At 35.7% G+C, this 20977-nt stretch overlaps 1 protein-coding gene across 3 annotated transcripts in view; it reads left to right on the forward strand.

Annotated features, from left to right (window-relative positions):
• Positions 1 to 4697: 4697 nt before the first annotated feature.
• The window catches only part of LOC107035898, a 60268-nt gene continuing 43988 nt past the window's right edge, over positions 4698 to 20977 (forward strand). For all 3 annotated transcript variants that reach the window (XM_015253532.1, XM_015253534.1, XM_015253533.1), the window contains exons 1-7: positions 4698 to 4994; positions 7701 to 8628; positions 13892 to 14148; positions 15335 to 15722; positions 16897 to 17155; positions 18131 to 19007; positions 19787 to 19886. In XM_015253532.1, coding sequence (XP_015109018.1) covers positions 7872 to 8628; positions 13892 to 14148; positions 15335 to 15722; positions 16897 to 17155; positions 18131 to 19007; positions 19787 to 19886 — 2638 coding nt within the window. In that variant the 5' untranslated portion in view covers positions 4698 to 4994; positions 7701 to 7871. The remainder of the gene's footprint in view (positions 4995 to 7700; positions 8629 to 13891; positions 14149 to 15334; positions 15723 to 16896; positions 17156 to 18130; positions 19008 to 19786; positions 19887 to 20977) is intronic.

Here is a 20977-nt window from a genome sequence, read left to right on the forward strand (position 1 = left end):
GGGAGAGGTTGTCATTCCGTGACAATCCGTTTTGGACACGTTCTAGGGAAAATGGCGACAGTGCGGAAAGCGGTGGAGCAGATGGGCATGGACATTTCTGGACACATTCCCGGATGGGCAGATTCTGATCGAGTGGTTAAACAGGGCTCGGTATTGGAGATGTTTTCAGGAAATGTCTTACCAGTAGACATTTTTTGCGCAGCGGCACGGTGAAATATGGCGGGATGATTCTCATTTTAAGCGGAATTACTAACTGAACAGAACTGGCCATCGGGCAACAGTATATAATAAGTTGAATCAGCCACTGGAGAAATAAATGAGCTGTTAGCGAGCGGAGAAACACTTTGTACGGTGCATTTAAAAATGACGGCGATCTTTTGAAGGATAATCATCAATTATGGGTGAATTTTTTGCGCACACTCGGAGGCGCAAGAAATGTCGAAATAAAAACTTTTCATTTTCACCTGGGGTCACGGGGTCAAATCTTGGAATTTTTTCGCCGAGTGGACGTTGATTCCGATGTTTCAAGCGACGGGCTATCCAGATCTCTCAAAAGTATCTAGAAAAAGTAAGAAACAAAAACATTTTTTTCACCCGGGGCGAAACTGTCAGTTCTTGGATTTTTTCCGGGGAAAGTCGACTTTCGGCAAAATCGAATTTTTCCGCCGAGTGAACGTCGATTCTGTATTTTCTGGCCCGCCTACCCGAGTCGAATAATTGGACCTGACAAGTTCTACTTAGGTCTTTCCGTTCAGAACTGGATAGGTCTTGGGAAGCCTCTTCCCAAGTGCTTCCGAGACCTTTCTACCTCTGGTTGTGTCCCATTTCAGAACTTGTTAGGTGTAAGCGGGACTTGTATTCAGACTTTCCAAATCCTTGCCGGTCCCCGTAATGCTATGGGCCTATATTAAATCTGCGTTCATATCCCTGTTTACTCATGCGTTATTGAAATAAAAAATGCAATTATTGTTTTTTTTTTTAATCTAGAAAATCGACATTTCACGGGAGGGTGGAGGGGAGATGCATGTATGTGGAGGCTTGACATTTTTACCCAACAAGGGGAGAAGGTTGCAGAATCTATTCTAGCCACTCTTGTCCTTACGCTTGCATGCATTATCCAAATAAAAAATGAAAGTGTTAACAAATCTGACCATTGTTCCAAGTAAAAACCGAAAATCTGACCGTGGCCCCCGGTGAAAAAATATTTTTTTTTCAGTTTTCACTTTTTCCACATACTTTTGAGAGTTCTAAATAGCCCGTCGCTTAAATAGTTGGAATCAACGTTCACCCGGCTAAAAAATTCGATTTTGGCGAAAGTCGACTTTCCCCCGGGAAAAACGGAAGATCTGACCCTTTGAAAATTTGAAAAAAAAAACTTTTTCAGTTCTCACTTTTTCCACATACTTTTGAGAGTTCTGAATAGCCCGTCGCTTAAATAGTTGGAATCAACACTCGCCCGACTAAAAAATTCGATTTTGGCGAAAGTCGACTTTCCCTCTGGAAAAACAGAAAATCTGACTCTTTGGCTCGGGGTGAAAAAAACAAATTATTTCGACTTTTCTCGCGCCTTCGGGGGTTTCATTGGCATCAGAATTGTTAGAAAATACAGAATCAACTTTCACTTGGCGAAAAATAGTATTTTTCCGGCCTGTTGCGATGGTGTTTTTTACTCGTGTGCCGTTGGCCTCCGGCCGTAGGCGAGGACTGGCCAACCACACGACTAAAAAAATCCCATCGCAACAGCCCAGGAACAATATTTTTCTGTAGTGATTTTCAAGTTTTCAAGTTTGGGAAGTATGTAAAACCAATTCCCAGACGAGAAATCGTGAGAAGCAGTACAGAAAATTCAATTTTGGCGAAAACCGACTTTCTCCCTTGACCCACGTAAAAATGAAAAATTTTTTTTCCCCTTTTGTCACCTCCGAGGGTTTCATTGGCATCAGGGGGTCAATAAATACAGAATCAATGTTCACCATTTTTTATTCAAACACCGCCTGAAAACGGGGAGATGGGGGTGGCTGAAATATATTCTGCAACCCTGTCTCCTCGTTGGCTACAAATTTCAACCCTCCGCATACATGCCTTCCCCATCATTCGCTCGTAAAATCACGCGTTCTCGGTAGCATCGAGGAGGACTTCTCAGGACCGAAAAGAACTGAGGATTCGAAAGGTCTCTGGAAAATTACGTCGCAGAACTGATTAGGGCTTACCAGGTCTATCTAGGTCTGGACAGATCTTGACAGACCTGTGTACGTCCAATCAGAACCAAATCCTCGACTCGGGTAATGCCACTGAGACCCTCACTTGCCCCAGAAATGCAGAAATAAAAAAAAAAAATTTTTCCACCAGAAGCCGAAGTGCCATATTTAGGCTTTATTCGGGGGGAAAGTCGACTTTCGCCAAAATCGAAGTTTTTTACCGAGTGAACGTTGATTTTTAATTAATACGTCGTTACTTTTTTTAAATATCTAATGAATTGAGTAATCCTTAAACACTGAAAAATGCTTTACATTCACCCGCTAACAAATTGCCACTGATTTACCATCGTCATGTGGTTAAAAATAATAGTTTCCGGCTGACAACCTATTGCCCTAGCTTGATTAGTTTCTAATTCCGCTTCAAATTAGAATAATCCCGCCATCTCTCAACGTGCCACTGCACTAGAAAATTCGATCGGTAAGACCTTCCGATGTCCGTTTCATAGGATATCTGCAATATTGAGCCCTGTTCAGCCACCCCATCAGAATCTGCCCAGCTGCGAATGTGACCACAAATTTCCGTGTCCATCCGTTCCACCGCCTCCCGTACTGCCGCCATTTTCCCTAGAACGTGTCCAAAACGCAATGTGTCCACTGAGATTGTACAGACGACCCCACCCCCCCGGCACCTCCTTTAATTCTGATGAGAAAATTTTAGGCGAATCCGCATTAGGGATTTGGAGTGGCAGTTGTCATGAATAACTTTTTTTCATATGAGTACACACTTTTTTCATAAAACTGTGTAACTTATTGCAAAAGTCAAAATTTTTGATTGAATCTCAATATTAAATTTCTTAGAGAAAAGATTAAGTTTTTTTCTTCAAAATTGTCATGCGTGTTATTTGTATCTCTCGGGTTGGATATTAGATTTATGCAGAGCGACTCAAATGGAAAATTTTAATAGAAAAACCCAACAGTACAAAATACAGTACAAAAATTTGTTGGATTTTAATTGAACTTTTATTGAAAATTTGTTTAGTTTGTTGCCCATTCTATTGAGAAATTCCATAGTTTTTGCGCAAGTTTTTTTTATCAGAAAACGTTTAATAGGAGTTTTTCTATGGGAAAAATCAGTAGAATTTGATCTTTCCATGCGACTTTTTCTATTGGCATATTTTATATAGGAATTCATGGAATAAATTTGTTACGTTTTTTTCACCTTCTTTTTGTCCTTTCTCTCAAAAAATCAAACAAAAAAACTTGGTGACTTTCAGCGTAGGAATTCATACTGAAAATATCTCAATAGAATAAGTTATATAGAGAAATAACATTCGATTAAATGGAAAAAATAAAATGATAGAATTTGCGAATTTTTTTGTGGTTGTTAATAACATTGGATGTTAATGACAAGAACAAAAAAATTAATAGAAAAACCTAACGGATTCGCTAAACAATTCCATTGGATTTTTAATGAACTTTCTATTAGTTTTTGGCCGATTCTATTGAAATATTCGATAGCAAATATTATGTAGAAAAAGTCAAAAGAATTCGATTCTTCTAAACAACTAATTTTATTAAGATATTTTCTGTAGAATTTCCCAAGCTCAAATTTTTCAAGTTTTTTTCTTAGATTTTCTTCAGCTATACGAATACCTTTTTGTAAGCTCTAGACGTGGAAGAATCTGTAAAACTTTGTTGCATGGGATATGTATGATTATTCGATAAGGTTACCGATACTACTTCGGCTTATTGTTGGGAAGGGAGTGTAAAAGGCCTGAAGGCCATACCTTTTGCAAATAAATATTATTATTTATTAGATTTTCTTGATGAAAAGAAAAGAAACATAGAATGAAAAAAATGAAAAAATGTAGTTAAAATATCGGAAGAGAATAACTCATATAGCCAAATCTAATTCTATTGATTTTATCTATAGAATATTTTTCCTGAAAATTTCAATTGAATCTGCCAAAAACTAATAGAAATCCAATAGAATTTTCCAACGAATTCGCTAGGTTTTTCTATCAATTTTTTTCATCCGTGTAGTATAGTAAAGAATGAAATAAAAATAATTAAAATGTGAAGAGAATAAAATGCGCGGGTCACTCTCAGCCGAATGTCAAAGAACATGAATCTATTCAATTAACTCCTTGTATTGCGTTCGATAATAACTAAAGGAATTTAAATAAATTTATTTTAATGATAATTCCAATCTTATTCAGGGAGCCTAGAAATTCCAGCTTAACCGAATATTCATTGAAGTTAAACTAATGACAAATAAACACAAATTATTTTCTTTCATTGCATCGCTTTGCACAACGGGGCTGATGACAAATAATGATTTTTGAAAAATCGAAAATTGACAGAAAAAAAAGGGCACAATGAATAGGCATCACCGTCGCGAGCGCGGCGGCGCTAGTAGGAGAAATACGTTGAGTGTCAGGCGGCTCAGGGGAGGGGGCTGGTCCAATTGTAATTTTTCAAAATGGCGGTGGTCTGAGCACAAAGTCGCCGCGCTGTAGCATCCGTTATGTACATTGACTAGTTTATAGATTATCCAAAATAAAAACCAATAAATATACCATCCCACTTACACCCCCAAGTAGCCCGATAAATAAATCATCAAACTAATTAATTAATGTGGTGAAGTGACAAATAAATGTGTGTTAAAATAATAAATTCACGATGACGTGGAACGTAACAACGAAGGTGACACCCGAGAGCTCGGTGTGGTGCATGAGAACGTATGGCAGAGACTAGAGAGGAAACGATAAGAGGCTTCAGCGAGGTGCCCCTCCGGTACAGCCATTTAATTATATATTTTTCCAATCCACCGTGAAAACCCTCGAGCCTCTCCCGATCCCATTTTATTTCGCCCGTGAGACCCAGCCAGACCCAGCGCACTTCTCGTACATCTCGAGCCCTTCATCAGTTGAAAAATAGTATGAAAAATTCCACGGTTTTACCTGAATCATCTCGGCGTTTATCGCCAGCTCCGAATCGAGTTTTAGAAATTTGGGAGAAATAAAATTGACCGCCCGTGGCTTTACGGAGCATCTGAGGGATCAGTGAAGTTTCCGTCTGTGATTAGGCCTCCAGGTTTTAACCCCAATGGACTTTTTTTAATCCTGTTTCTCATTTTTTTTTCTCCCCAATGCTCAAACCGCGATAACCTCGACCCTCTTTACTTTAACCTATGACCGGTTCTTTGAAGCATTCCCCTGTGAATTCAGATATGTGTGATAGTTCCTCATGATTTTTTTTTCGTTCTTCTGGTCGGATTAGAGTGATTAGTTTGCTCAGTTTTGTTTACTCGTGGAAATTCCGGAGTGTGATCATTTGTGGCAAGTGGATTTCTTGATTTCGGTGAATGTTGAATGATTTTCGGGGAAAATAGCAGAAGCCATTTTTGGGGAAATTTTCTCAACGGGGAAAAGAGCTTTGGCGTTTTTGCCAATAGCCACTTGATCGTCAAGATGAATAAACAATTAGTAATAAAGATCTCGACATTTTCCCCTGAAACTCATCCTAATGATCTCAATGAGCAGCAACTTGTATGTGAAAAATGTAGATTTTTTTACTTTAACCTATGACCCGTTCTCTGCAGTAATCCTCTGTGAATTCAGATGTGTGATAGTTCATGATTTTTTTTTCGTTCTTCTGGTCGGATTAGAGTGATTAGTTTGCTCAGTTTTGTTTACTCGTGGAAATTCCGGAGTGTGATCATTTGTGGCAAGTGGATTTCTTGATTTCGGTGAATGTTGAATGATTTTCGGGGAAAATAGCAGAAGCCATTTTTGGGGAAATTTTCTCAACGGGGAAAAGAGCTTTGGCGTTTTTGCCAATAGCCACTTGATCGTCAAGATGAATAAACAATTAGTAATAAAGATCTCGACATTTTCCCCTGAAACTCATCCTAATGATCTATATGAGAAGCAACTTGTATGTGAAAAATGTAGATTTTTTTACTTTAACCTATGACCAGTTCTCTGCAGTAATCATCTGTGAATTCAGATGTGTGATAGTTCATGATTTTTTTTTCGTTCTTCTGGTCGGATTAGAGTGATTAGTTTGTTCAGTTTTGTTTACTCATGGAAATTCCGGAGTGTGATCATTTGTGGCAAGTGGATTTCTTGATTTCGGTGAATGTTGAATGATTTTCGGGGAAAATAGCAGAAGCCATTTTTGGGGAAATTTTCTCAACGGGGAAAAGAGCTTTGGCGTTTTTGCCAATAGCCACTTGATCGTCAAGATGAATAAACAATTAGTAATAAAGATCTCGACATTTTCCCCTGAAACTCATCCTAATGATCTCAATGAGCAGCAACTTGTATGTGAAAAATGTAGATTTTTTTTACTTTAACCTATGACCAGTTCTCTGCAGTAATCCTCTGTGAATTCAGATGTGTGATAGTTCATGATTTTTTTTTCGTTCTTCTGGTCGGATTAGAGTGATTAGTTTGTTCAGTTTTGTTTACTCATGGAAATTCCGGAGTATGATCATTTGTGGCAAGTGGATTTCTTGATTTCGGTGAATGATGAATGATTTTCGAGGAAAATATCAGAAGCCATTTTTTGGTGGAAATGTTCTCACCTCGGACATTTAACATTTTCGACATTTTTGCCAATAGCCACTTGTTCTCAAGATGATTAAACAATTACTAATAAAGACTTCGAGATTTTCCCCTAACACCCACTAAAATAATTTTGTAGCACTGTGAAACGCAACTTTTATGTGAAAAATCTAGATTTTTTCCTCTAACCTATGACCGGTTCTTTGAAGCAATCCCCTGTGAATTCAGATATGTATGATAGTTCCTCATGATTTTTTCCCGTTCTCTTGGTTGGATTATGTTCATTAGTTTGCTTAGTTGTGTTTACTGATGAAAATTCAGTGGTGTGGCAATATGCCTATATGGCTAGTAGATTTCCTGTTGAATGATTTTGGAGGAAAATATCAGAAACCATTTTTTGGTTGAAATTTTTTCAACTGCGAAAAGAGTTCTCAAAATGAATAAACAATTAATTTAAGTCATCAACATAATCGAATGAAAACTAATAAAGCCCTCGCCATTTTTCCCTAAAACTCAACCAAATTATCTCGTAGCACTATGAAAAACAATTTGCATGTGAAAAATGTAGATTTCCTTTACTTTACCTATGACCGGTTCTCTGCTGCATGCCCCTGTGGATTCAGATGTGTGTGAAGTTCCTCATGCATTTTTCCCTTTCATTTCGTCGCATTAGATACCCCAGTCTTGTCACTATTGTTTGCTGATAAAAATTCACCACTAGATTGTTGAAGCATAAAAACTAGACTTTTCCATTTCGTTGAACGTCAACTGATTTCAATAACGAGTGACTTTAGGGGCGAAAAAAAGCGTTCATAGATAAACAGTCTTGACATTTCCCAATAATAACTTGTCATCAAAATAAATAAAAGCCATAAATCAATTCCACTAAAATCGTCTAATCTCAACTAACAAAATCTGAAAAAAATTGCAGATTCCCATTGGATGTGCCATCGCAAGCGTAAGAACTACCCCAAAGAGCCAATGTGCAATTAGTCACTGAATCATAATCATCCCGAATCAGCCCCTCGCCAGTAACTCCTCAAACTCAGCCACAAGAATCCCCTGGTACAATACAAATCCCCCCACCAAATGATTTCCTGACATGATGGAAAGCAAGTTGTACGTGAAGAATGAGCCAGGAATTGAAGCACCAAGCAGCCATTTGAATTCACTCCAGCACCAATTGTCCCAGGATGATCGCAGTGGTCGTGTGTGTTTTGTGTGTGGTACCCTGGGTCACAGTGATCAGTACTGGTTGAGAGTCAAGCCAACACCAGGTGGACCACCATCAGAGCCTTATTTTCCATTTTTAGAGTCCCACGAGCCACCAATTGGCTATCGTGGTGAGAGTGCACGAAGTGGCGCTGTTAGATCGTGCAGTTTGTGTTATGCATTATTGTTGCAACAATGGGAGAGCTTCGAGAGAGAGACAAAGCCCCATGGCCAGAGGATATACTGGATGAAACGTTGCGATGGTGGGCCATACACTGGTGCAGAGATGACACTCCAGGGGGAGTACGCTGCACAAGTCATTGGATTGACAAATGAAACAAGTGTTCAGGGAAAGCAGGAGGGATCGAGGCCACTTGGTATATCACCAAGATTACCACAAAATTCACCATCACCTAGGGCTGAACAAACACGACCATCGTCTAGCTCTGATGCTAGAATCCATCAGGATAATGCTAGGCATATTGAACAAGTTAGGTTGACTATGGAATCGCCACATCAGAGAATACAGAGTCCTAGGAATGTTGGGGAGGAAAACAGGGGAAGCAGTGAGGCTGCTTTGGATCTCAGGCATGCACCCAGGAGCTCACCTGCACCACAGCCTGCTAATTTACAGTCACAGGCGCAAGGTAATGTGGGTTATTTTGTAAATTATGTGAGGCGAGACGAGTCAGTTTAAATAATTTGTTGGGATTATCGGGATAAATGGGAACACTCTCTGGTAATTCTTTGATGTTAGTAACTTTATTAATTGAAAGGCATGCGTTTACTCATTGATACTCTACGAGAGACTGAGAAGGACACGAAGAAGTTGACGGCAAGCTCGAGTCGAAAATCTGATACATAAAGAGTCGTTCATTTCACTGATCCATTCCTTCATTCTGTTTTGGGTAAATAAAAGAATGTAAACACTCTGGTACACGTTGTTTACCAACGTGTGTTGTTTATTTATAGTTCCTTCATTTGCTTCCAAAGTGACAAAGAAGTTGGTGACGAACTCAAGTCGAAAATCGGATACATAAAGAGTCGTTCATTTCACTGACCCATTCCTTCATTTAGGGTAAATAAAAGAATGTAAACACTCTGGTACATGTTGTTTATAACATTCAATCTCTACGGTATAACTGTAACATAATTCCAATGTAATTATTTAAAGTTGATTATTTTGGCTGATTGGATAATATTTTTTTCAATAGCTACTTGACCTTAAGATGAATGAATAATTGGGTTAGTTTAACATCGTTGAACCCGAAGTAATGAAACCTCTCGATAATTTCGTTGAATATTTGAGAATTTCAGGAAAAAATGATTTTTGGGGAAAACATCAAAGCTATTTTTAATTATTTTATTTTGTAAAGGGTTTCGTTGGAGCAGTAGTAAGACGAAATGAGTCATTTTTTATTTATGTAAATGACATTCAAATACAATTCCAAATAGTTATGTCAAGTTAATTATTTATAGTTCCTTCATTTGCTTCCAAAGTGACAAAGAAGTTGGTGACGAACTCAAGTCGAAAATCGGATACATAAAGAGTCGTTCATTTCACTGACCCATTCCTTCATTTAGGGTAAATAAAAGAATGTAAACACTCTGGTACATGTTGTTTATAACATTCAATCTCTACGGTATAACTGTAACATAATTCCAATGTAATTATTTAAAGTTGATTATTTTGGCTGATTGGATAATATTTTTTTCAATAGCTACTTGACCTTAAGATGAATGAATAATTGGGTTAGTTTAACATCGTTGAACCCGAAGTAATGAAACCTCTCGATAATTTCGTTGAATATTTGAGAATTTCAGGAAAAAATGATTTTTCTGGAAAATATCAAAGCTATTTTTAATTATTTTATTTTGTAAAGGGTTGGGTTGGAGCAGTAGTAAGACAAAATGAGTCATTTTTTATTTATGTAAATGACATTCAAATACAATTCCAAATAGTTATGTCAAGTTAATTATTTATAGTTCCTTCATTTGCTTCCAAAGTGACAAAGAAGTAGGTGACAAACTCAAGTCGAAAATCGGATACATAAAGAGTCGTTCATTTCACTGACCCATTCCTTAGGGTAAATAAAAGAATGTAAACACTCTGGTACATGTTGTTTATAACATTCAATCTCTACGGTATAACTGTAACATAATTCCAATGTAATTATTTAAAGTTGATTATTTTGGCTGATTGGATAATATTTTTTTCAATAGCTACTTGACCTTAAGATGAATGAATAATTGGGTTAGTTTAACATCGTTGAACCCGAAGTAATGAAACCTCTCGATAATTTCGTTGAACACTTGAGACTTTCAGGAAAAAATGATTTTTGGGGAAAATATCAAAGCTATTTTTAATTATTTTATTTTGTAAAGGGTTGGTTTGGAGCAGTAGTAAGACAGAATGAGTCATTTTTTATTTATGTAAATGACATTCAAATATAATTCCAAATAGTTATGTCAAGTTAATTATTTATAGTTCCTTCATTTGCTTCCAAAGTGACAAAGAAGTTGGTGACAAACTCAAGTCGAAAATCTGATACATAAAGAGTCGTTCATTTCACTGACCCATTCCTTCATTCTGTTTAGGGTAAATAAAATATCAAAACTATTTTGAATTATTTTATTTTGTAAAGGGTTGGTTTGGAGCAGTAGTAAGACAAAATAAGTAATTTCTGATTTATGGAAATGATATTCAAATATAATTCCAAATAGTTATGTCAAGTTGATTATTTATAGTTCCTTCGTTTGATTCCCCTAAGGGATACAAAGAACTTCCATTCCACCCCATACAAAGCTCTTTTATCCTAATAATAACTGTATTGGCATTGCCCTTTATTGACCACCATAAACCTACATGCTTAAACCTATTATAAGCTAAACTCAAGTTCATTCTTTGGACTGACAAATAGTATTCATTTATTTGTTTTTCTGAAACTGAAAAGTGTTTGTCCATTTTATTTCACTATTTGACTATTTCAGAAAATGAATGACAAATATATCAGGAAATAATTAGAATTATCTTTCCATCAACTATTCAACAACTATTTAATTTTAAATGTTTCATCAATTGATCATAGAAATAATGCCGAAGGTATTTTCCTCGCGTTTAATTACTCAAAAGCACCAATTAGTTACGAATACCGCAAATTTTCGTGAAGAATATTTTTCTTTTCACTTCGGTGATTTGCGATTATATTGGGGGTGATCAGGATGAGTGGACAAATTGATGGAAGAATTATAGGGTGATAATAGGGTCACTGGACAGCCAGGGAAATTTCCCATTCCGTGAGGTACTTGATGACCTACTTTGCTCCACCAGTTCTTGTGATTATCAAGAACGAATATTCTACAGTAAAATGATTTTACGATGTATTGAGAAAACTATTCGAGGTGAGGCCGAGTTATGTGTGGGAGTGTAAATTTTCACAGGTGAATATGGGGAGCCATTCAAATATTACGTCACACGCTTTTTTTGTTTTTTTAGACGTCCTCCTCCCCCCGTCATAAATCTTTACAAACATGGAATCCCCTGGTATATTGCGTCACAAAATCCACACCTCCCCCCCCCTGTTATAGCTTTTTTCAAAAGTTTTTTCATAAAATTGACTTTTCGAGAAAAAACTAACACAAAACAATCACAAATTTCATGAGTCTTTAGGATAGTTAGAAGAATTGGCGAAACCTCGGTTTTTTCGTGAGGAGAGGGGACGAGAACAAAATTTCATTTGCACAACTTAATTTGCGCAACTTAGGGAACTCCCTCCCCCGTTTCATCGCAACTACAGCCCCCCCTCTCTCTCTAATCGTGTGACGAATGCCCGCAATGTGGAAGTTGCATGTTTGATTTTAAGAGAGTTTCGTCGGGCTAAAGTATTAATAATTTTGGCACTTTTGCCCCGACGAAATCAATAAGTTTATTGAACTCGCGTATGAAGTATTTTTAACGCATTTGAGGGGAGAGGGGATTCCCGGAGACACACAGGAAAATCTAATTATCGAAATTGACCTGTTGAGTATTTAATTTAATTGGACCTTTATCTCGAGGGTCAGTTGCGTTGTCAGTTCGAACTCGTTATTATCGGCGTAGTTGGAAGAAAGTGGGAAAAAAAGGAAGGGAAAATGAGTAAAAAATTCCTAATCAATTGATGACTATTTATTGAATCGAATTCAGAATTATGATGATTCGTAAAAAATAGTATAATTATGAATTAATGATGATTCAATTTAGGCCCTACGGGGGCCTGCGGTGGTTGGCAGGCTTACCTGAGTTACGCTTGTTTTTTATACTATACACACACTTATTTTTTTTCTTTTTTTTTCTCAAACTTTTTCTTTTTTTTTCAAGCGCATAAAAAAAACAAAAAAGCTCCACAACAGAGCAAAGGTTTAAAACCTTATAATAATAATAGATCTATAAAAAAAGCCCAATAAAAAATTGAATACGAGTGTCACAGAGTGACCAATGTTTATCGAACACCAGATACTAAATTTCATTTTTGTTTATGTAGCTGTTTTTCTTATGTAAATAGCTGTAAATATTGTAAATACCTACTGTAGAAAAAGAATAAAAAACATGGTTAAAAAAAAAGTTGGCAGGCTTAGCTTCGGGAAGCTAAGCAACGCTGAGCGTGGTCACTAGATGGATGGGTGACCGCGCGGGAACACCTCGGGGAAGAAACATTGATTGCAAAATCTGGAAAGAGCATTTGGGAAAAACAAATATACGGAATAAAAAACGGGATGAAGGAACGGAATATAAAAAAAACAAAAAAAAATAGATGATGATTGAATTTAATTTTCAAAAGGAAATCAGTCAAAATTATGAAAAAATCTATGGAATTGAAGAAGAAATTTTCCCCCAAATGAAGTGAAAATAGTAAAAACCTCAATTTCTTCAGAATTTACATCACAACTTGCACTTCCTGTTATGCAATACGATCATTATAATTATGTTTACTATTTCGTAACTAAAAGAAGGCTGCTGATAGTCGTGAAACAAAGTTTGCAAATGACGCAGTAGTTTTTTACATCTCTTATCGGCTCTCGGTTTTGTTTATTTATCTGTGAGCCAATATTTGCCCCAAACAATCAACTGATCAACTTTTATTTGCATTGAACTTTAGTAAATTCTGACCCAAGTGTCAACGTTCGTGGGCCAAAGGTTACGACACGACAGATTAAAAACAATGAGGATAAAAAAAAAGTTGTTGCATTACTGATTGGAATGAATTGCAGAACTTATCGAATTAACTTTCAGCCCGGGTTTATTGAGTTGCTATAATTTATAGATTTTCTTTTCCACGATTTTACTTATATCTATTTTCGCTTCACTTTGGCCTAGGGTCGATGGGATCACGTGTTTGATTATCAGGGACATTCGGTGATAAACTTACGACCGAGTGTTGTATTTCAAACGTACAAGTTTGAATATTCACTTTTTATTATGAAAGACCAAGAAATGAAACAGTAAATTTCAGTTGAAAGCGTGAATGAAAAAGAATAGCAGTAGAAGGGGCTTTCAATCACGAATAACTCGAGATCTGCAGAGGGAAATTAATCTATTTCATTTTTCATTCTTCATTTCGAAAGTATTTTTTCAAGTTTCAAAATGAAACCGTGCAAATCGCACTATTTAGTAGAAGATATTGTGAATTTACATAAGTGAAAATTAATTGTCAAAAAAAACACTGAGAAATGAATTGCTTTGTGACTTTAAACCTCTAACGTCTCTCATGAGGAATATTTCGGGAAATTCAAGAGGGGAAGGGGCATACAACAATATTATTGTTTTGACTCAGATTTTTTGTTCATTGCGTCAACTGCGATGGAAATACTCTCGAGATTTTCTGAAAATATTTAATTAATTGATAAATGATTTTTTTTGTTTTTGAATTGCAGCCATGTACAGTGGGGGTTCGTCTTCTAGTGCTGGCACTGATATCCTTGATTTATCAATGCCGGACAAGAATTCAGTCACCGAAGTTTGTTACGTTTGTGGTGATGAATTTAAAAGGGGTTCATTGAGTCATATCGCAGCTAAACCACTGCCAACATCGCCTCATCCATCCAGCAGTCCTCCACCATTTTTTCCGTCATTGATGCTGCACCCTAGACCGAGTAGAAGTCGACCCATGGATTCTGCTGGTCGAGTTCAGGTGAGAGAACGAAAAATTTATTGATTGAGAGCCCACAAAAATTGAAAAATATTGTGATTGTTTCACGTATGAGAAGATTTCATAGAAAAACCTGACGAATTCGCCAAAAAATCATAAAAAATAATTGTGTTGTTACTCACAGATTGATAAAGAGTGGGAAGTCCTGAAGAGGATCTCGAATGAGATCGAAACGTCAACTAGTTTCACGTGTGATTAATTGATGTTGATTTCTTCACTGATGACCGCAAGGCCAAAGACGAATAACTTTTTTCCTCATAAAAACATGTATTGGATTTTTATTAGTTTTTGGCTAATTCTATTCAAAAATTCTGCAGTTCATCTCCAAGTTTAATGAATACATATATCCAATGGAAAATATTCTATAGGAGAAAATCAGTAGAATTCGATTATTCTATACACTGAAATGTTTTCTGTAAAAATTCTTCGACTCAATTTTTTCAAGCTTTTTGGAGTAATTTTATAAAGGGTTGCGAGAAGAAAAATAAAGAGGGAAATTAATTTGGAAAATTTATATCGAGTAATTCTCATAAAAAATGGGTGAATAAAAAAAACTGTAGAAAGATGAAGTTCTTCTGATTTTATCTATATTTTTTATAGAATTTCCTCGGGTGAAGTTTCTTTTAATGAAAAGGAAATGAAGATGGAGTGGAAAAAACTTGGAAAATTCATCTCGAAAAATTTCTACAGAAAATGTATAGGAAAAATAACGTTACATTTCAACTACAGGCTCAAACAATCCATAATTTCAGTAGTACTGCCTCAAATTTGTCATATTAAATTGTCACAAACTTCCAATTTCGTGAAACAAAGATAAAACTTATTCAACTATTGAAATAAAATAATAATATTAATAATAATAACATAATAATATTAATAATATTATTTGATAGTAATATTAATTTTTTTATTGATAATAATTAAAAAATAAACTCATATTGACTCGGCTTTAATACAAAATTAAGCTCTGGCCGTCTATTTCCTTCCACGACGTGATTATTGATGAAGCTGGGGCTTTTAATAATTGACAATTATTGTGACTAAACGCCTCAACTGTTCAATTCTTCAATGAACAAATTTTCCAAGACTGTGACTTTCGCAAAAAAAAAATCAATCCAAAGAATTGATAAAATTGAATAATCTTAGCACGAAAAAATTGCTATTCCAGGCTTGCTCAGCATGTCAAAATCACCTATTGCTCCAGTGGAAGGCGTACACACGTCAGGGCACACCCCACGGTGATCGCAATTACACACTTCGTAAGCGTCAAGCACCAACGGTTGAGCCAGCGACATTTGTTTGTTACACGTGTGCATTGGAGTATCCCTCGTCCAGTATTAGACTGTTGTACTGCTGTCCAAATCCCGAGAAAGAAGCGTACTTTCCCTTTATATGTTCATTAAGACCACCACCAGGAGCTAGTCCCATTAGTCCTCAGGGGATGGTACAAGTTTGTTCCATCTGTTACAAAGCCATACCACAGAAACAACAGGTTTTTGGGAGTGAAAATAACGAAGTTCAACCACCAGCCCAGAATGTTGAGTTTCGTCAGCAAGGTAAAGTTTTTAAAATTCTTCAGAGAAGCGTTTAAAATAATTCCAGCTGCATCTACGGTGTCCATTAACCCTCGAACACACTCCGGGTCAAATGGATCCGGTACGAATTGTTTTTTGAATGTATTGTTGCTACTACAAAATAGTTATGCATTTCAAAAAAAATTATATAGGGTGAACAGGACAATTGCTGGACGGTCAAGGGAAATTCGAGTTTCGTGGTGGGATCTAAAATAAAAGAATCACCTAAATGGGGATATGATGGTTTCCATACCTTCAATAATGTTTTAAGTAGCAGAAAAAAATTATTTTAAGTGAAAATAACAAAACAAAGAATAGTTAAACTAAGAAATTGTTGAATGCAGATGAAACCCTTAATTTCTGGATGACTGGGCCATATTTTTTTTATTTATTGAATGGTGTGATCAATAGAAAAAATAATTGATCGCATAATTGTACACGAGTAATATTATTGGAAGGTGAAATAATCAGTACAATTTTCATTTTATTTATGGAATATTCGTACTAGATCTTGATCCATCAAATAAAATTTGATTTCTTATAATGTTTAAGGATATCCAAGTACTTTGGCTATTTTTCCCAACATCAGAGCTTTCATTTTCATTTTACAATGATCTTAGTATTCAAAATTTGCAGGTCTGAATTAGAATCTCGATATTGAACCAATAGAAAATTTTTGTTTAATCTTTGGAAAAATTAGATAGTTTACTTTTGGAGGAAGATTGATGAAATAATTTGAAAATTGCAATTTTTGAAAATTACGAGCTTTTTCTTTGAATAATTTATAAACAATCAATTTTCCACTATAAAAATCATTTGTTCGGAATCGTAAAAAATTTATTCATATTCTGAATTTTACCAGAAATCGATTTCATGCCTAAAAAAAATTGTTTCCATGAGTTTAAACAATTTATATTATTTATTTATAAACAAAAAATGTTTAAACGAGCAATAATTCTGTGCAAAATGTCATTTTAATGATGCTGAATATTCCTGGTATTTTTTAAAAATTATTTTCAAAATTACTGATCTCTGAGAATATTATGAATATAAATAAATTAATTATGAATGTAGTTTATGTAATGTTTATTTATGTAATGTCTATTAATTAAAATAATCCAAATTGTTTCTCTGATTCAATTTTTATTGATTCCAGGTCCATCCCCAAGGCCAGTAGTAGCTAAATCCCCAGCTAATTCAGCTGGCAGTGATATTCGTTTCAAGCCCTACGACTTGAACAAGTCCAGTGGAGTAGCATCAAAGTCGAGGAGTGCCAATGTTAAAATACAAAGTTCAGCCCAGAGAAATTCACCAAGTAGCAGTGGTGCACCAGCAGAGAATGGAAATGTCGCTGGCGGTCAGAATTACAGGTGTTACATCTGTGAGAGACTATATCCAAGAACCCAAATGGAGTGGTAAGTTATGAAAATGGCGAAATCCGTAAAAAAATTCACTGAAATTTCCAATTTAAGAAAAAATTTCCAAAATAATTTATAAATAACTCTTGGAATCATTTCATCACAATTTAATCACAGACTCAAAATTTTTTTATCATCAAATTGATCAATTAAATTGACCATAAATTATTAATTAATTGTTTGGAAATGTTTCTCTTTTATTAATAAGTGATCAAGATTGTTTCAAACAAATGATAATGAGACTCCGTGACAATTTTGATCGTTACACCATTTACTGTAATATTTTGGCGTAATCTAGTTTACCGTAATATTTAGAACGGATACCTCATACAAACAGGCTATAAAAATTAGATTTTCGTAGGGGAGAGGGCAAAATGAAACAGTCGAAAAACGACTGTTTGACGCAATTTCAGCAAAAAAAAATTTTGTTCATTAAATTTTTTTTTTCATCAACTTTTGTTTATTAACTTTTTTTTATTTTTGGAAATATTGATGAAAATAATAATTTTTAATTCAGTAGAACAGAAAATTATTGAAAAGTTTCGACGGAAGAAGGTTTTATCAATGGATTCATTGAAAAGAAAATGGAACAGCAGAATCCAAAGTCCAGAGGAAGGCCCAGGGGGAGACCCAGAGGGGGAAAAAGGAAAATGTGATGTTGAATTTCAATTGAATGAAAAAAGAAAAGTGTAATCGGCCTAATCTAATGAAGACAAATAGAAAATTATTATTCTCATCAGTTCTCCCAATAATCAAAAAATTTAATCAACAAAAGTTAATGAAAACAAAATTTTTTTGCTTGAATTGCATCAAATAGTCGTTTTTTAGCTATTTCATTTTGCCCCCCTCTCCCTACTTTTTTGCTCATAACGGACTGATATAATTTGAAAACTTGAAAACGTAATTTGATCAATTGCACCACTTCCCATTGCAAGCAAAAGTATTCGTCAATTAACAAAAATTAATTTCCAGGCTGTCAACAAGTCCAGAAGGTATGAATTCCCACGCAATGCACTTTCCCTGTCTCCGTGGTATGGCCCGAACCTCCGAGAACGCCTGTATGGACAGTCACGGTAGAGTTCTAGCTTGCAGCCACTGTGTCAACCACTTGGCCCAACAGTGGGAGAATATGGACGCCGAGAGAGTCCCCCTGGAGCGTCGTAGATACGACATACCTAGTCCACATCCCAATGGGGATGTTAATCGTTCAATAGCAACACCACCGAGTTCAAGTTCAGACAGAACATTTGCCAGTAATCCAGGCACATCGAGCAGTTCAATATACTGTTTTCTCTGTGGTCTTCACAGTGATCTCACACTTGCTAGGGTACTTTATGGACGTCCACAGGGTCGTAATGCCCCATTTTTTCCGGAATTACTGCGCCATCAGTCACCAACAAATGCTGAACAACTCAGGGAGGATGGATCAGCTCTTGTATGTACATTTTGTTATCACTCACTTCTCGCTCAGTGGAGAAAGTACGAGTCACTCACCACTGGACAACAAATCACTGCTAATGAGAGACAATACAATACCCATGATTATTGGTGCTATGTCTGTGGAATAACGACATATCGAAAGAGGGTGAGGGCACTTCCTGTCAAGGATTTTCCCTTCTTGAGGTATCACAGGCAGCCTGAGAAGAGTCTGCTGCTGGAGAATGGGGATTTTGCAGTTGTTTGTCTTGATTGTTATGAAACACTCAGGACACAGAGCTTGGAGTATGAGAGGTGGGGACTGCCTATTGAGAAGAGGGAGTACAATTGGATTGTTCAGCCTCCACCACCTGAGGACAGCCCTGATGCCTCTATTGCCAGGTTACCTTCTGGGGAACGCTCCGAGAAAGTGGTAAATTTGATTTTTTTTTGGGATACATTGAGTAGAATTATTCAGAGAATAATTTTTGGGTGAAATTTTCGATATAGTTTGGGAATGGTTTTATCATGTGACAGTTACACTGACATTTCACGAAGTTTCGTCATTGGAAATTCACAATTTGATGGAAATATCAATGGAAATTGTAAATTTCAGGTGAATATATACTTGAATTTTTAATTAATTGAACAGTCTGCGTAATTTGGTTGGGATATTCTTGTTTGATTCAAATTTCAAGGAAGTTGGCGATTTCTTGTGTTCCTGCTGCTCCAAAATTTGAACTTTCATGATTTTTTCGCCCGTGAATCGAATTCAATTGTTCCATTCTGAAAATTACTACTGAACTGTTCAGGAAATTGCAATTTAATGTCCAACATGAATTTTTCAACTTCATTTTTTCTTTGTCTTCCATTCATTAGATGAAATGATGAATGATAATGAGAGTTCAGCAGGATTTCAATATTACTTCGTCAGTATTTTTCCGTTGGAAAATTTTGTCGTATAGAAAAAGAAGGATTGAGATTTTCTGATTGAACGAGATTTTTTCAATAATGTTTATGAAATTTTTGTAATTTATTCTGATCTATTACTTCAGTGGAAAAAAATTCTTTGAAGGAATTGAGGCGTAGAAATTAGTAATTTTATTAAGAATCAATGCATTTATTTTTGATAATTATTTTTTTCAAAGAATCATTTTAAATTAATATTATTAATGAGGCATTTGAGATGTAACTTTTGAATGGATTTTTCAGGTGCCACCCACACTAACAGCCCGACCAGCTCGTAAGAATTGTTCACCGAAAGCTCCTGACAAGAAATCACCACAGAAACTGCCAGAAAAAGAGCAACCAGGTAAGTCCAAACAACTGCAATATTTTTACCATCTAAAATCACAAGAAATCTCAAGGGAAACAAGGTGGAGCAACAATGAATTTGCGCGGAATCGACAGTTCTGCGACTCTCCCAAGTACTCTATTGAATATTCTATGATTTTATTATCTCTGCACTCCTCCGTCCCCTTTTTTTACTCCTATTCGGGCTTTGTAAGAGCCCCGAGGAGCCAATGGTCGAGTTCCCTTGGCCATTATCCAGCCCCTCATCTTTTTTCCTCCTCAACTATGGAGATGAAATTAACTCTGCAAGTTTTATAAAATATACTTTAAATGCAACGGTTTTCAAATTAAGAAACGACAGTGAGATAAAAGGGATTTTTCATCATGGATGGGAATAATAGTATAACTTTCATTTCATTTTTACAATTTTGTTCTTTATTTGTTTTTTTTTTCATCTAGTTTCAATTATATTAATTACATACCGCGTAGTTTTGTCGAGATTTTGATGGCATCTTGAAGAAGACAGTAAATCCTTAAAAATCTTAGTGAAAAGGAGAATTTCAATTGCTTAGCTAATATTAAAAACAAATTATTATTAATATATTATTATATGACTTTCAAATTCTTGAAGAAAAACATCATCTTAACGTCATTCATTATAGCAACAAGGAAATTAAGTGAAAAATACTCCACTACTGAATTGCACTAGAGAAATTATTCATAAGTACATCGTTAATGCATCCACCTGTAAAATTGTGAAATTGTGGCACACCCTAACCGATGTCTGATGGACGGAAATGAAAAGAGATGGATGAAAGCGTATTATTTATTAAATGTTGACTAGTGACCGTCTTAATGAATTATAAAGGTTTTAAGTGGCCTTGCGGTCAATCAGACTCAGAAGAAGACTAAATCGAATATTGAGAGGGAAATTAAGAGATTGAAATGTATTCTTTTGACCGCAAGGCCTGTTTAAAACCTTTAGTTTTTCTAAAGAAAATTCATTTTCTATTAATAAATCACAAAACTTGTGGTTTTCGTGAAATTTCTAGGTCACATCTTAAAGAAAATCGCCAATTCTTAAAAATTTTCGTGAAAAGCAGGATTCTA

The sequence above is a fragment of the Diachasma alloeum genome, unplaced genomic scaffold (genome assembly GCF_001412515.2).
Source record: "Diachasma alloeum isolate Michigan unplaced genomic scaffold, Dall2.0 Dall_scaffold_00201, whole genome shotgun sequence".
NCBI classification, from domain to species: domain Eukaryota; kingdom Metazoa; phylum Arthropoda; class Insecta; order Hymenoptera; family Braconidae; genus Diachasma; species Diachasma alloeum.